Source organism: Aegilops tauschii, chromosome 7, assembly GCF_002575655.3.
Source record: "Aegilops tauschii subsp. strangulata cultivar AL8/78 chromosome 7, Aet v6.0, whole genome shotgun sequence".
In the NCBI taxonomy this organism is placed as follows: domain Eukaryota; kingdom Viridiplantae; phylum Streptophyta; class Magnoliopsida; order Poales; family Poaceae; genus Aegilops; species Aegilops tauschii.
In genome coordinates, this window is record NC_053041.3 from 31901071 (window position 1) to 31915268 (window position 14198).

General features: G+C 47.9%; 1 protein-coding gene across 1 annotated transcript; it reads right to left on the reverse strand.

Moving 5' to 3' along the window:
* Positions 1-1507: 1507 nt before the first annotated feature.
* On the reverse strand, positions 1508-6342 carry LOC109785010 (LIMR family protein Os06g0128200). Its single transcript, XM_020343621.4, has 14 exons — positions 5646-6342; positions 5471-5556; positions 4378-4502; positions 4160-4270; positions 3834-3932; positions 3572-3694; positions 3361-3423; positions 3218-3282; positions 3020-3129; positions 2794-2908; positions 2646-2711; positions 2161-2271; positions 1954-2020; positions 1508-1867 (listed from the first exon to the last, which is right to left on the reverse strand). The coding sequence occupies exons 1-14, from the start codon at positions 5993-5995 to the stop codon at positions 1820-1822; spliced, it is 1539 nt and encodes a 512-aa protein (XP_020199210.1). The 5' UTR covers positions 5996-6342; the 3' UTR covers positions 1508-1819.
* Positions 6343-14198: the final 7856 nt, after the last annotated feature.

The following is a 14198-nucleotide window of genomic DNA, read 5'->3' on the forward strand; positions in this document are numbered from 1 at the left end:
ATCATGAACTACATGACATTCGACAGCATCACACTTATCACGCGCTAATTTCACCGGAGTTTTAAGCATTGCCCACTATGTCTTTATGTATCTCTAAACCGTATGCACCTTTTCTATGTTGCTTCCATTGGTCATCGGGTTATGACTATAGAATCATTACTAAACATTTCATGTGTTCTCTTGCCGATGAGTTGAGATTTTAGAAGAAACTGGAATAAATTGTGGACAAAGTCCGGAGCGGCGGCGCGTATGTGCCCGCTAAGAATCCATAAACCATGAAAAATTGATAGGAAAGTGTATTGCTGCAGATCAAACATCCTGAACCTGATTCTCTGACAGACTTTTTGCCCCATTGAGAACAATGTAATCTCTGTTAACTCTGCAAGTCTGATGCATGATCGGCATATAATCATAGTTTACGGTTTAGACGCAAACTGCAACTCTAGGAAGGCATGCAAACATATATGATCAAGACAGTATGAAACATATGAGAAGTTTATATTGTAATCACAGTATGGTACATACGAGAAATGAACCGAGGGAAGTGATTGTTCTTCACATTCAGATAGTCTAACTAGTACCTCTGCTGATTTAAGGAGTTTATTTGCATATACTTTGACTTGGGAAAACCGGATACATATCCATTTGAGCTTAATGCCCGCATCAACAACGTATGATGAATTCCTTCATGCATTTATTCCATTATTATGGTTATGCTAGTTAACTCCTCATGAGCTAGACACCATTCAGCAGCATCACATCTTCTGAGCTGCTAAGTTGACTAAAGTTTTGACTATTCATTATTGTTCGTATATGTTTCTTCTAAACTCTCACGTCACTAGCAAAGACATAGAACATAAAACTCAAAAAGGTGTAGTTATTGGTGCTCGAAGTGTGTTGGATGAACGAAGCCATACTTTTTTTTTTGCTCAAAGCAGTTAGTATGAAGACACAACTTTTGTGCTCACTCGCATTTCACATGGCGAAGTTTGCGCTTGCTTCATTTTGCTTTTACAGATTATGAATCAATAATTCTGTGTAATTACAATTCCCAAATGCGTTTGTGATTATCCCATGTACCAAACCCTGCCCAGCAGCCTTTGCAGGTTTATCTACTCTTTGTTTTGCAAGTTGTCTTGCCGTATCAGCACTTGTCAATACAGAAATCAAGGTGAATAGTGATCAGACACGCAAACAGCAGAGATGTAAAGTTTCAAAAGAAAAGCAAAGTGCAATTTCCAGAAAGACAGATAAACAACAATAGGCGATCAAGACAAGCCATCCTTGATGCAATCTACTCCCTCCGTCCCAAAATAAGTGTCTTAACTTTAGTACAAAGTTGGAGACACTTATTTTGGTACAAAGTTGTACTAAAGTTAAAACACTTATTTTGGGACGGAGGGACTACAAGTTTGCATGGTAATCACAGAATGATACATACAAAAGAAGAGAACTGGACTAATTTAACTCATAACAGCAAAGGAACAACAAAGGGACACAGAGGACATCTCTCTCACAGACCAATCAAACTTCAATAGTAACATCAGCCAATTGATGATCATAAAACAATAATACAGAAAAGAACCAAGACGAGGAATGTGTACATTACAAAGGAAACTAGGTTCTTCTACTTTAACATCCGTGTCCGTGGGTGTTTCCATCTTCCAAGATTTTCGTCGCCGCTAATTTACACCCATGAAAACTCCCCAACTCTTCCAGAAAGCGGTTTGAAGATCATATACATCGCTAACCAAACTATCACTCAGGAACAAATATGATGTTGAATTTGTCAGGCTTTGCTTACAGAGCAAACCGAAAATTAACTTGAGAGCTGGAATCTTCCTGTCGGTTTCCTCTTTCGCCATCCCTGGACAAAGATTATGGTGATTAAAATAAGCTCGGCTTTTACAGAATTTGGTGAGAATTAGCTGAGTAATTCAAAAAAGGACTTACAAAAAGTGCATAGTAGAAGAGGGTGAGTATGGCAAGGGCAACAAAGCCGTACTGGAAAACATTGTACCTGCATATTCAGATGTTCAATAGCGGTATGAATACAAATTTCTGAGATTCTGGTGTCTACAGCGATATAGATTCAACTATTCAAGCAACAACAACTGCAGGTTGATAGTTCTACTGACTGCATGCTGGTTCAAGACTTACTTGTAGAGATACTTAATACCACGAAGAGACTGCAGCGTGTGGCCAAAGATCTCCTGAGCTGCAGTTGCTTGTGCGTAGTACGCAAAAGCTGTCGCGCAGAACTGAATCACACTGCAAAATACACAAGCGCGGAAATTCAAGAGAGGGCTTCTTAAAGAACGAGTGGTTTGCGTTCATACAGAGGCCATTATTCACCCACACAGCAGTGACCGTAACTGTGGTACAGTAATAGCAGAGGATTTGGACCCAGGCCCAAGTTATATACCCATGCTAAATCAATGCTTCAGGGATGTGCACTTCCAAGTATTCACTATTACTGACTAATAACAGAAACTACTGTCCTAATGCTTTGTGGAAACAACTTCTTTAGATCTGCCACGTATCTCCACTACATTCTTTAATTCTTGTAAAGTTACAGCCTTCAAACATTTCATTGGAAGTTACGGGAAGACATGGACTTCTAACAGAAGACATCGGCAGTATACCTGATGGAACAAAGTAGGATCAGTCCAACATTAAACAGGAAAGAGTTCATCAACGTTCCTCCCCATCTGAAACAAGTTAAACGTATATTAGTAAATGTAAAAAAAAGGACACCACAAAGAAAATAGTGTCATGGCACAAGTCAACTACTTCATTGGGTGAATGGTGATGAAAACTAATTTCAGGCCAAGCATCATTTCTCCAGCAATCACTGCAATGAGGAGATAGAAGCAGAAGAATGCAAAAGCAGCAGTCCCAAGCAGACCTGGTACACAAAACAAAAGATTAATCAGTTAACACAAACAAAATATTAATCAGTTTATTCACAGAGGCTAACTGGATAAGTTGAGAACAATATCAAGGATCAGAAATGTACCCCAAACACTGTCCAGCTTTATGAAGATCTCATTCAGGAAAGAAGATAGAGGAGGATCAACCAACAAGTATATGATAATATGTGCAACCCAAGCAATCGATACAATTAACCTAAGATCATAAATCATTGTCAGACCAACCCAATTGCAAATACGTTACACTGAATGAATGTACAGTTCAGATACATATTTACACTTACCCAACAATGCCGAATATGAGTTTTCCAATGTAAGCAAGCACTGTAAAAGCCCAGGTAGCCTCAGCCTGCACCATAATGGATGTCAGGACAAGAGTAAGTGACAACCATAAAAACAATGAATATGAGAATTCACGAGTAGTTACCTTCTCTCCTTGAGGGTACATCTCTTCTAGAGCATTCATGTCATTTTCCAAAAGTAACAACTCCTAATGATTAAGATAGAAAGTTAAATATAATATTAGTTAATAGCATAACAGAACATCACAGAAAGATGTACAATATATTAAAGAGAATGGTTTGTATGAATACAATTAAAGCTTCAAAGCATATCATCTGTTTGAAGGGCAAGCATACCTTCTCGACAGCCTTCACGTTTTTGCGCCATTTTCTGCCTTTGTTCCCACTTCTCTCTTCTTGGTGAAGGGCTTCCGCTGCCTTCTTCAATTCCTTGGCCTTCTTACCTAATTCAGTAGCTTCCTGAAGGAAACATTTTCAACCTCAAGGTCAGATCGATATCTAAATCACACAATAATTACATGAAACAGAAACTTTCACTGTAATCAGTTGAGGCAAACAGTCTCCATAACGAAAATAAAGCATATGAAACTATACACACCTTTATATATTGTGAGCGTGTGATGACAGCTTTTGGACGCCGGACAAACGAGAATATAAGACTCAATGGAAGGCAAGCAATGCCAACACCACCAAATATCTATACAATAAACAGAGTTGTTAACATATGCCAAGCCAGAACTGTACACAAAGAGGCCAGCATGATTGCATGCAACAGTTAAACAATTGGGGAAAAAATACATGGTTAAAATTGTTTCTCATACAGCTTTGTCCAAGAAACAAACAAAACTACAAACTAACCTATCAGATGCTAGCTCTACAAAAAACAGTGATCAACCTAATTGTAAACATTGAAGTAAAACTCACTGTGAAGAGCACAGATCCAACAATGGTAGCAAGGGCAACCACGTATTCGGGGAATGTAGCGCGCATTGTCCAAGTTGTTTGGGAGTTAGGAGGTGCAGTATTAGCTGAACACTGAAGAAAAGAAACCATAAAACAAGTCAGTCGCCAGATGAAAAATATGAAATGATGAGCTGGATGAAGTGAAACACAGGAAAGCATAATTCCATCAGCGGGTTAACCTGACGGGTCAATGGAGCAATGCAAGGTTGGCCACTTGTGAATGCACCGAACTGGTTTGGGTTTGGAAAAGCCTGGACAGATGAAGAGAGGTGCCTGACAGTGAAGTCCACTTTACCAATAAGTGCTGAAGGAACAAAGTGGAAGTGCAGTCAGGTAAAGTCAAGACATCACGGATTAGTAAGAAGTTAACATCACGAGAGGTATAAAGTGAAACATCACGCATTGTAAGCAGTTCACATCAATGGAGGTATAATTCATCCCATGCAGGTACAAGCATGAAGGGTCTATCTGATGGGAGCAAGAAACATGGCCGATGTGCCAAATGAGCAGGACAAAATGAAATGCTGTTTTCTACGTTTCCTAGGTGGTTGAAACTAAGAGGTCCAAACGTATAAGATGCAACCTAGGACAAGAAAACAAGTGGGCGCAGTAGAAAAATCAGGAGTCCAAATGGGCAAAAGATAGATATACACAGCAAGGATGAACCACGAATGAAGCCTGGCCAGTAGTAACATGAAGTAAGTTTTATGTGATGTGATGAAGAAACATGGACACTGCCCACCATTGCAAAAATGACATGGACAAAATGATGTGTTGTTCTCTATGTTCCCTACGGTGAATACTAAACAGTGAAAATGTAAAACCTACTGCCTAGTACAACAAAACAAGCTGTGAAAAAACACAATTCAGAGGTACAATGGGCACTAGAGAAACACAGGTAGGATTAACCAGTCCAAATGTATAAGCTGCAACCTAGGACAGCAAAACAAGTGGTGAGAGTAGACAATTCAGAGGTCTAATAATGGGCACCACTAGATACGCAGAGGAAGGATGAATCCATGAACGAAGACAGTAGCAATTTCAGATCTGGCTATACAGCATTGACTGCTCACGGAGGAAAAACGTGAAAGCTTTGAAGCTGGAGGCTCCTCCAATTTACAATCGAAGTGCAGAGCAGCACCTCGAGATTCAGGTGAGCAGGGCCACATTTGAAGCTCAAATCGGTTCAAACTCTCTCGAAGAAGATTAAGGGTGAGCAGAGCAAAACAAATGGGGGCATTCAGACAAAAGGTAAGGGCGATCTGCACGCACCGTATAGGATGCCGAGGACGAGGCCGCAGACGACTGCTGACGCGACGACCCAGATGAGGGCGCTCTTGAGCCTCTTCCCGACGGACCTGGACGCAGGAGCAGAGCACGGCGGATCTAGGCAGTCAGCCAGCGAAGCAAGCGGAGGCGGATAGAGGAAGCAAGAATCGAGACTGACTTGTCCTGGTCGCCCTCGTAGTAGAACATGGCGAATGGGATGACGAGGAAGACGAGGACGGCGTCGATGATGTAGACGACGAGCCAGAGCGTCTTCATGGGGAGGGTGAGGGCGCAGGCGCCGCTGTAGACGGCCCGCTTGCAGGCCTGGCGGTTGGCGACGTCGGCGGGGAGCATGAGGATGGAGAGGACGGCGACGGTGATGCCGAGCACGACGACGAGCTTGGGGAACCAGGCCTGGTTGGCGTCGTCGGGGTGCTGGTAGTTGACGAGCAGGTAGACGCTGACGAGGAGGACGAGCACGCTCACCACCGCCGCCACGATCACCAGCGCCACGTTGAAGTCCCCCATCTCCTCGGGGCCCCGGTTCCGCGCCGCCGCCTCGCCCCCGTATGTCAGTCAGTCAGATCTCCGCGCAGGGGGGAGGGGGGGCTAGGGTTTGGGCGGGCGGGGAGCGCTGCTGCGGCGGCCACCGGCGCGCCGGATCTGCGAGGGGCGGCGGGATTCGGGGGGCGCGGGGAGAGGGGATTTGGGTAGGCCGGGCGGCGGTGGGGTTGACGACGGCGGAAGGGGGTGGGGAAAGGGAGAGGGGGTTGGCGGAGTGGCGTGGCGTGGTGGGGGTGGGCTAGGCTGGCGGCCGGCTCGGGTGGTTTGGTCTTGGGCTAGCTGTGCCTGTGGTGTGCTGTGCTGGGGACGTTGGATTTCGAAAAAAACACGGCGTGGATTTGGCCCGTCCGTTTGCTTCGGGGGACGGGATGATTGGGACGGCGACGCGTCCAGTCCAGGGATGAAGGGTCGCTGTTTGTTTGTTCGGTCGGTCTTGATCTCTCAGCCGTTGTCAGAGCAACTCCAACCCCGCTGACCCAAAGTGTTCGGGTCGAAACGGACACTCCAACGCGTCGACGCAAACGAATCCGCGTGCGTTTTTTTACTCATTTCAGGCTCAAATTTGGGCCATGTTTACGTCGGCTCAGACACGCATCGAACGCACACGACGACTACGCTTATCTTCTCCTGCCCCGCCAGTCGGCGGCACATTGGACATTTCCCCTTTTCTCTCATCGACCGCCGCCACATCCAGCCGCCCCTTCTCGCTATCGCCGCCCAGTTCCGGGGCATACATTAGTAGGCAGTGGTCGATGTTCAGGGGCTCGATCCCGGGGCATACTCCGGCAACAGAGGGAGCGGCCATCGCCTACTCTAGCAAGACTACTCCGAGTCCACTGGCCCGCCCTTCAAACACAACCTATTCTGGCGCCGCTTCCGGATGGTTAGGCATGTGTTCAACCGTATCCGGGAGGGGGTGGTGGCATACAACAACTATTTTGAGTGCAATGAGGATGCCCCGGGAAAGATTGGCTTCTCCTCTTTATCATAAATGCACTGCAGCTATTCAGATGCTTGCATACGAAGTACCCGGCGGTCTCATTGATGAGTATGTCTAAATGAGCGAGTCCACGTGACTAGACTCCATGTACAGGTTTTGCAAGGCTGTGGTACAAGCGTTTAGCCCGGAGTACTTGAGAGATCCAGCTGCTGCAGATACAACCCGGTTGTTGGCGATCAATGCCAGTAGGGGATTTTCGGGGATGTCTGGTAGTACGGATTGCATGCACTGGGAGTCGAAGAATTGCCCTTCTGTTTGGCAGGGGCAGTATAGGGGCCATGTGAAAGCTTTCACTGTCATACTAGAGGTTGTGACCTCGCAAGATCTCTGAATTTGACACTCTTCCTTTGGCCTGGCCGGCTCTCACAATGGCATTTTTTTTTGCGGGGTGCTCTCACAATGGCATTTAACATGCTTCATCGCTCTCGGGTATTCGCAAGGCTTGCGGAAGGCAACTGCCTAGAGATCAATGGCGACCCCTACTACAAGGGATACTACCTAGCTGATCAACTTTTTTGATATGCACATAAAGGGAGGGGGGAAAATGCGCATACCGACCGCGTGGACGAAAATGCGTCCATGTATTGGACGCATTGCCAACCCAAACAAATAAAGGGGCGGACACGGAAACCACAAAAGGCGGACAAACCAGGCTCTGTTTCGGTGGGATCGTTGGAGTTGCCGTCAGTCTCGTGTCGTCCGCATGGGTGCGTTTTTTGGTCCGCCTGCCTGGCTGGCTGCCCGCGATGCGTGGACTGGGGCTGCGATTGGAGGGGCCGGACGGCGGTTGGTGCTGCCAGCGGATCGCTTTCTGTTCAAGATAAACAAACAAGTGTATAATAATAATTATATAATCTACCTGTGGATTTGAATTTCGAGGTTGGTAGTAGGATCAAATTGGTTGTGGGCCAGGTTAGCACGGAATTCGGTCAAGGACGGACGTATTTGGAGCCAGCAGATTTCACGGGAAGTTCTTGTGAAACAATGTTCTGTTTTTTTTTCTCACTTATTATTAAGCCACTGTTTATTTGGAACCAGCAAATTTCACGGGAAATTCTTGTGGTGGTGGTGGTGGTGGTGGTACGAGCTACTAGCTGCCGCGCATGTGAATTTCTCCGTAAACAATCTCATCCGTCAAGGGCAGGTATTTTGGCGACACACAGCAGGGAGCAGTTAAGCAGAGCAAAGTAGCCTTGAGGCGGATGGAATGTCCAATGCATCCTTGTCCGTTTCAGAGGGCATAAGAAAATGCAAGTGCAAGGGTGGCAGGTGGAGATAGTAGATGGAACCGGGCAGAGTTCCGTTGTGCCCAGCTATGGAGAAATCAGCTGCTTCTTTTTCGTCTCATGAGACTTGTCAATTTTTGCACTGGACTTGACCACATATGCGGAAATCTTGGACTTGACCACGGATATAGTGAGATGTTGCAGCAACAATATATGCGGAAATCTTGGACTTGACCACGGATATAGGAATTTTCAGTTTTATGCAATGTTTTAGAGAGGCTAATAGTGTTGTCCATGAACTAGCTCAATTTAGTTTTCATAATAAACTTTCTGCTATTTGCGATGGTGATCCCCCTAGTTTTCTCCTTGGTAAACTAACGGATTATGTAACCCCCATGATGGCCTCTCTTAAAAAAACATTTTCTTTTCATTACGGAACACATATGCTAGCACCTCCATGCGAGCTAAGAGTTCAGCTTGTAAAGCATTCGAGTAGTGAAGTGATGACCCACACGTATAGGAGATTAATCATAATCCCCCCGATAAGTAAGAGTGTCGAACCCAATTAGGAGCGAAAGGAATTAATAAACGGTTTTCAGCAATAATTTCTCTGCGAGTTATGTAAGATAATTTTGATAGTAAGATAATCTGTGACAAGGTAATAAGTAACAAGGTAGCAAGGTGCAGCAAGTAGCCAAAACCTTAATTGTGCAACGGACAAGCCGGTGATAACTTTTACAGTGATTAAAACACCCTTGAGGACACGTGAATATCGTCAAGTTATTTTCGCCATGATTCATCGACTTACGTTCATTGCCTTGATAAGTGGCTGGTAACGGCATCCTAGACTAGTGGGTGCACACCATGTCGGCCTGCCAATCATGTGTCGGGCCGAGGACCCATCCACGACTAAAGAATAGGCTACACATGCCCTAGCCCTCAACGTATACAAGATGAAATCTTCCGAAGACTTGGCATACACTTCAAGACGTATTTAAATGCTCGGCATGTTTATCCCTAGATTGTGACCGACCATGTGTAAACCCTATATACCTGCGGTGCCTATATAAACCGAGGGGCTTAGTCTATAGAGACACATTTTCCAAGACTCAGAGGTTAGAACCCACTCATATGATCTCGAGGTAGATCATTTGTACTTTGTACCACATCCATAGTCAATACAATACAAGCATGATGTACAGTTTTATCTCTTAGAGAGGGCTTGGACCTGGGTAAAGTTGTGTCCCGTTTACTTCCTATTCACCATCGTGCCAAGATCAGCCACTCGGGCCTCCCTACCCGAGATCCGCCGATTTTAGCACCGACATTGATGGCCCATACAGGTCTGTTGTGCCGTCACGAAGGCCCGATGGCTCATCTTCGAATCAATGAAGACAACGGTTGTGGGAGTACCTTTGTCACCGGCCAGCTCTTCACCTTCGGCAGCATCATGCTGCACATAGGTTCGACCGGTCATCTCGGCCAGGTCGAAAACTTCCCCACAGGCCAAACATCAGGTTTGGGAATCCGGAGTATGCCATGGATTCTCATGGCGAGCTTCCTTTTTTCGGGCTGGGTGTTAGACTAGCCCGAGGATCCCGCAGACGCCATCGTCTTAGCACCAGATTCAATCTCGGAGCAAACACTTTTCGCTGCCTCGTCACCATGGGTTAATTGTGTTAGTGTTATTATTTATTTTCTATGCTGAAAAGCGATTAAAACCCATGATTTAATGTCTACTAAAAAGTATCATGTATCTTCAGATTAAATTATGATGTTCATAATATATTTTAAGGAAATGAGTAATGCTGACATCTTGGGTGATAGCTAGCACGATAGCTTGTGTTCTTTTCTGTACGAATTAGTAGAAGAGTGCTTCTTGCTCTGGGATATGATCTTCCTTGGATGCAGTAGCACTTTTGAACTTGTACTTACCCTCCTTTCTGTGTAGGTCTGCATAAAGTAATTTGTTCCATGTAAATTTTCTTTGTTTTTTATCATTAGCCCATTTTTGTAGCAATATAGTTATACTGATTGTTGCACGTGGTTGATCAAAATAGAAGTTATTGTTTGGAAGTATATATTTGTTATTCTATACACAATGACATGCTTTTGCTTTTAATGCATGTTCAAGAAGGAGAAAATAATTTGATTCTCGGTTAATATGTCACGACCTTTCTAATGAGAGTAACTTCGTGTTGCTGAGTTGTCACTATTTGCTTTCCAAAGCTGTTGCGCCCATACTGAAAAGGCCATAATGAGAGTGTATATAACATTAGCTTCTTATTTGTTTTACTAATTGCACCTAGACTCTAATTATAGCTGCCAACAAGAAGTCCATTGATCTCATATAGCGAGTTGATGATTTTCTTTCCCAAATTTTCATGTGATAATTTTGACAAACCCAAATCTCTTTTTTCATGACATGCATGCAAAGTGGAATGGGCCTTTTGATTCATTTCGTAGAATAGTGGCTGCAACTTCGAAGAACAAGTTGTCGAAACTAGGAGAGAGAGAGAGAGAGAGAGAGAGAGAGAGAGGGAGAGAGGGAGAGTAACTTTCTATTACTGAGGGAGGGAGGGAGAGGGAGAGTGTGTGTTACTTCAAAGAACGAACTATCGAAACTAAGAGAGGGAGAGATTCATTTCGTATAGTGGCTGCAACTTTGAAGAACAGGCTGTAGAGGGAGGGAGAGATGTTGTAAAAAGAAGTTAGCATTGTCTCCTGGTGTGCATAGGACCGTTTGTAATACACAATTAGTGTTGAGCCACTAGAACATGAGAATGTGTATGCTTCCGTTGCAACGCACGACCATCCTATGAAACTGTTTGCAGTCGTGGACACACTTTGTTACCAATGTCATTTGTTCTTATTGTATGGTTTACTATCTCAATAATATGATTTATGGGAAGATAAGAAGAGATAACACAATGTGTAGTGGAGACAATTTGAGAAGTAAGAAGAATGAAACACATGGGAGGACAAATGCAATGCCTTGTCTTGTTCAAGGTTATGCATTCGAGGAGGCACTTGGTCAGAGACAATTTGATCGGTAAGAAGAATGACAACTTGGGAGGACAAATACAATGCCTTGTCTTGTTAAGGTTTGTGCATTTGAGAAGGAGGCACTTGGAATGGAGAAAAAATTGAAGGAGATGTGGTGGCTGCAAGAGTGATGCGAGAAGGTGTTGAAGATTGTTTGGGCCAAAGTCTTAAATTGCACGGGCCTTTGCACTTGTGGTGGTAGAACCGGTGCACGCCTCCCCCCTTAAAGCGGTGGTGGATCGGCACTAACATTGGGGGAGGGGATCAGAGCGGGGCGGTTGCGGGGGATTCGTCCTTGGCGCTTTGTGGGGAAGTACGGTGTGAAGGATAAAGGGCACCATCGCGAAGGTGAGGTGTGAGTCATCCGGTTTTAAGGAGAGGGCTCCAACAAGAAATGTCCCGCTACGTCAGGAACTGGGCGGGAAGGGGAGGAGGTGATATGAAGAGAGAAGGGTGCGTCGTGGGGTGGGGTTTTGTGTTGGGCCCGCATGTTGGAGATGACATGGAGGATAGTTCGGACAACCATATTTCTCCACCACATATGGTCTGGGTTTGGGGGAGCTCAAACTATCTAGACGGTTGAATTTTGGGGAGCTGTCGGGTGGTAGGTGCGACATATGCCAACGGGTGGCTTATCATTGTGGGAGCCAGTAAAACATCGCCGGTGCCTGGAAACGGGATGAGGCGAAGACATGCACGCCGGCGGATCTTACCCAGGTTCGGGGCTCTCCGTGGAGATAACACCCCTAGTCCTGCTCTGCGGCGCCTCCGCATGATCACTAGATCAATACAAGTAGCTACAAGCGCTCCTTGAGCTGTTTGGCTAGAGGAAGAAGAAGGGCAAGGCTAGCTCTCCTTTTCTCTCTATGTGGTGTGTGGAATTCTGTGAGATCAACCCTTTGCATGGGTGTCCCGGGGGGTTTATATAGGCCTACCCTCCAGGGGTACAATGGTAATCCGGCTGGGCGCGGGTCCCAGCCGTCAGCGTCTATGCTCGTCGGCTTCTCCGCCGGTCATTGGGGCCCGCCGACTGGTGGGTCCCGTCGGCTGCCGACCTCTTGGCCGACAGGCCGGCCCCACCGCTTGGGGGCTCTGCCGGCGGCTGGTTACTGTTGCCTCGCCTCTGATGACGAGAGCTTTGTTGAGGTAAGCGTGGCTACAGTGTCGCCGCCTTGCGGGCTCTCACTGTAGCCTTACCTCGTCTTGTCTCCTTAATGAGGCACATGTTTCGAGGGAGGGAGGTAGCCGGCTATTGGGAGCCGGCCACACCCCTGGCCGACTAGAGGAGGCCAGGCCGCCTTCGGGTGTCTCTCTGGCAAAAGGGGCCCGCCGCCTACGGGCCGTACTGGCGCCTGTCGTGGGTGACATCGAGGCCAACACGGCTACAGTGCCGCGCCGGACGGGGGATGGCTGGCCCGTACGGCGCCCTGTGGCCATGCCTATTCCGGGATTCGGGGGTAGTGGGCTGTACTGTGGCCACGCCCCATCCTATCGCCGTTATGTGGGTACAGTCTTAGTGGGTGCAGTCTTGGCCGGCTTCTGGGAGCCGGCTTTCTTCATGGCCGGCTTTTGGGAGTCGGCTTTCTTCATGGCTGGCTTGTGGGAGTCGGTCCTCTTGGGGCCGGCTCCCTGGAGTCGGCTATCTCGTATCTTTCTTGGGGGAGGTTTCTGAGGCTGGGTCGCCTTCTGGGAGTCGGCCCTGGGGATAGCCGGCCGGGGGAAGGCGGCCCTATGCTTTGTATGCTTGAAGGCTTGAATGGCCTGATAATTTTTCGAAGAGCCAGGGGGAGTCGGTTTGGCTACCTGTGGCCATTTACTCCGACAGTAGTCCCCGAAGCTGGTTGGGCTTCGAGGCCGAGAGGAGGTCGAGAAGCTCGATCAGCTTCTTATCTTGACGAGCCGGCAGCTGGGAGCCGGCTTCGGTTGGGCGCGCCGTCTTGGCGAAATTTTTAAAGTCGGAAGGCGGGAGTCTGTTGGCGCGTGCACCAGGCCGCGGGCCGGCCGCTCGCCGCCTGCGAACCACGTGGCGTCCCTTGGCTGAAAAGAGCCTGCCAACCCACGCGCGCGACAAGACGTCGCCGCAGGCCGAGGGCCCACCACTCCTACGCCTAGGCCCAGGCGCGGATTCTTTGTGGCCCAAAGCTGTCCGCACGTCTTCCGGCGGCGGTTTCCGCACGCCGTTAGGGCGCAATAATCGCGGGACGTTGGGGAGTAGGCGCAGTTAATCCCACGTTCCTCCCCACGCCTCGCCTCCTTGGCTTCGCCGCACGAGGCTATAAGTAGGGGGAGGAGGGGAAGCGGCAGACACTCGCACGCTCCTCTCCTCTCCGCCATCTTCTTCCTCCTACTTTTCCTCGCAGCAGCGCCTCGCCGCTGCGCCGTCCCACCAATCTTCACTCCGCCCCGCAGCTTTGCCGCCGCAGGGCCGTGCTTTCTCCGTCGCCGCACTCTTCCTCATTAGCTTCTCGCCACCATGCAGTACGGCGGGGACTGGGACGGCTCCAACGTCCATATGGACCACATCGAGTTCCTCCGCAAGACGCGGCGGTTGCCCGGCGCGGACCAGGTGCGCGTCCGTCTCGCGCCTGCAAAGGAGATCACGCCGGCGCCGGAGGAAGGCGAGCGGGTAGTCTTCCGCTCGCACTTCCTGCGCGGCCTCGGCTTGCCGGCGAGCGCTTTCTTCCACTCCTTCCTCGACTTCTATCAACTCCAGCCGCACCAGCTCACTCCGAACACGGTGGTGCTGCTGTCCGCCTTCGTCACCTTGTGCGAAGGCTTTCTTGGCGTTCTCCCCACCCTCGAGCTCTGGGGGGAGTTCTTCCAATCTAAGCTGGGCACCCGCATGCAGGGCGTGCCGGCCCAGAGCGGCGCCTTCATCGCGATGCGGAGGCCGGCG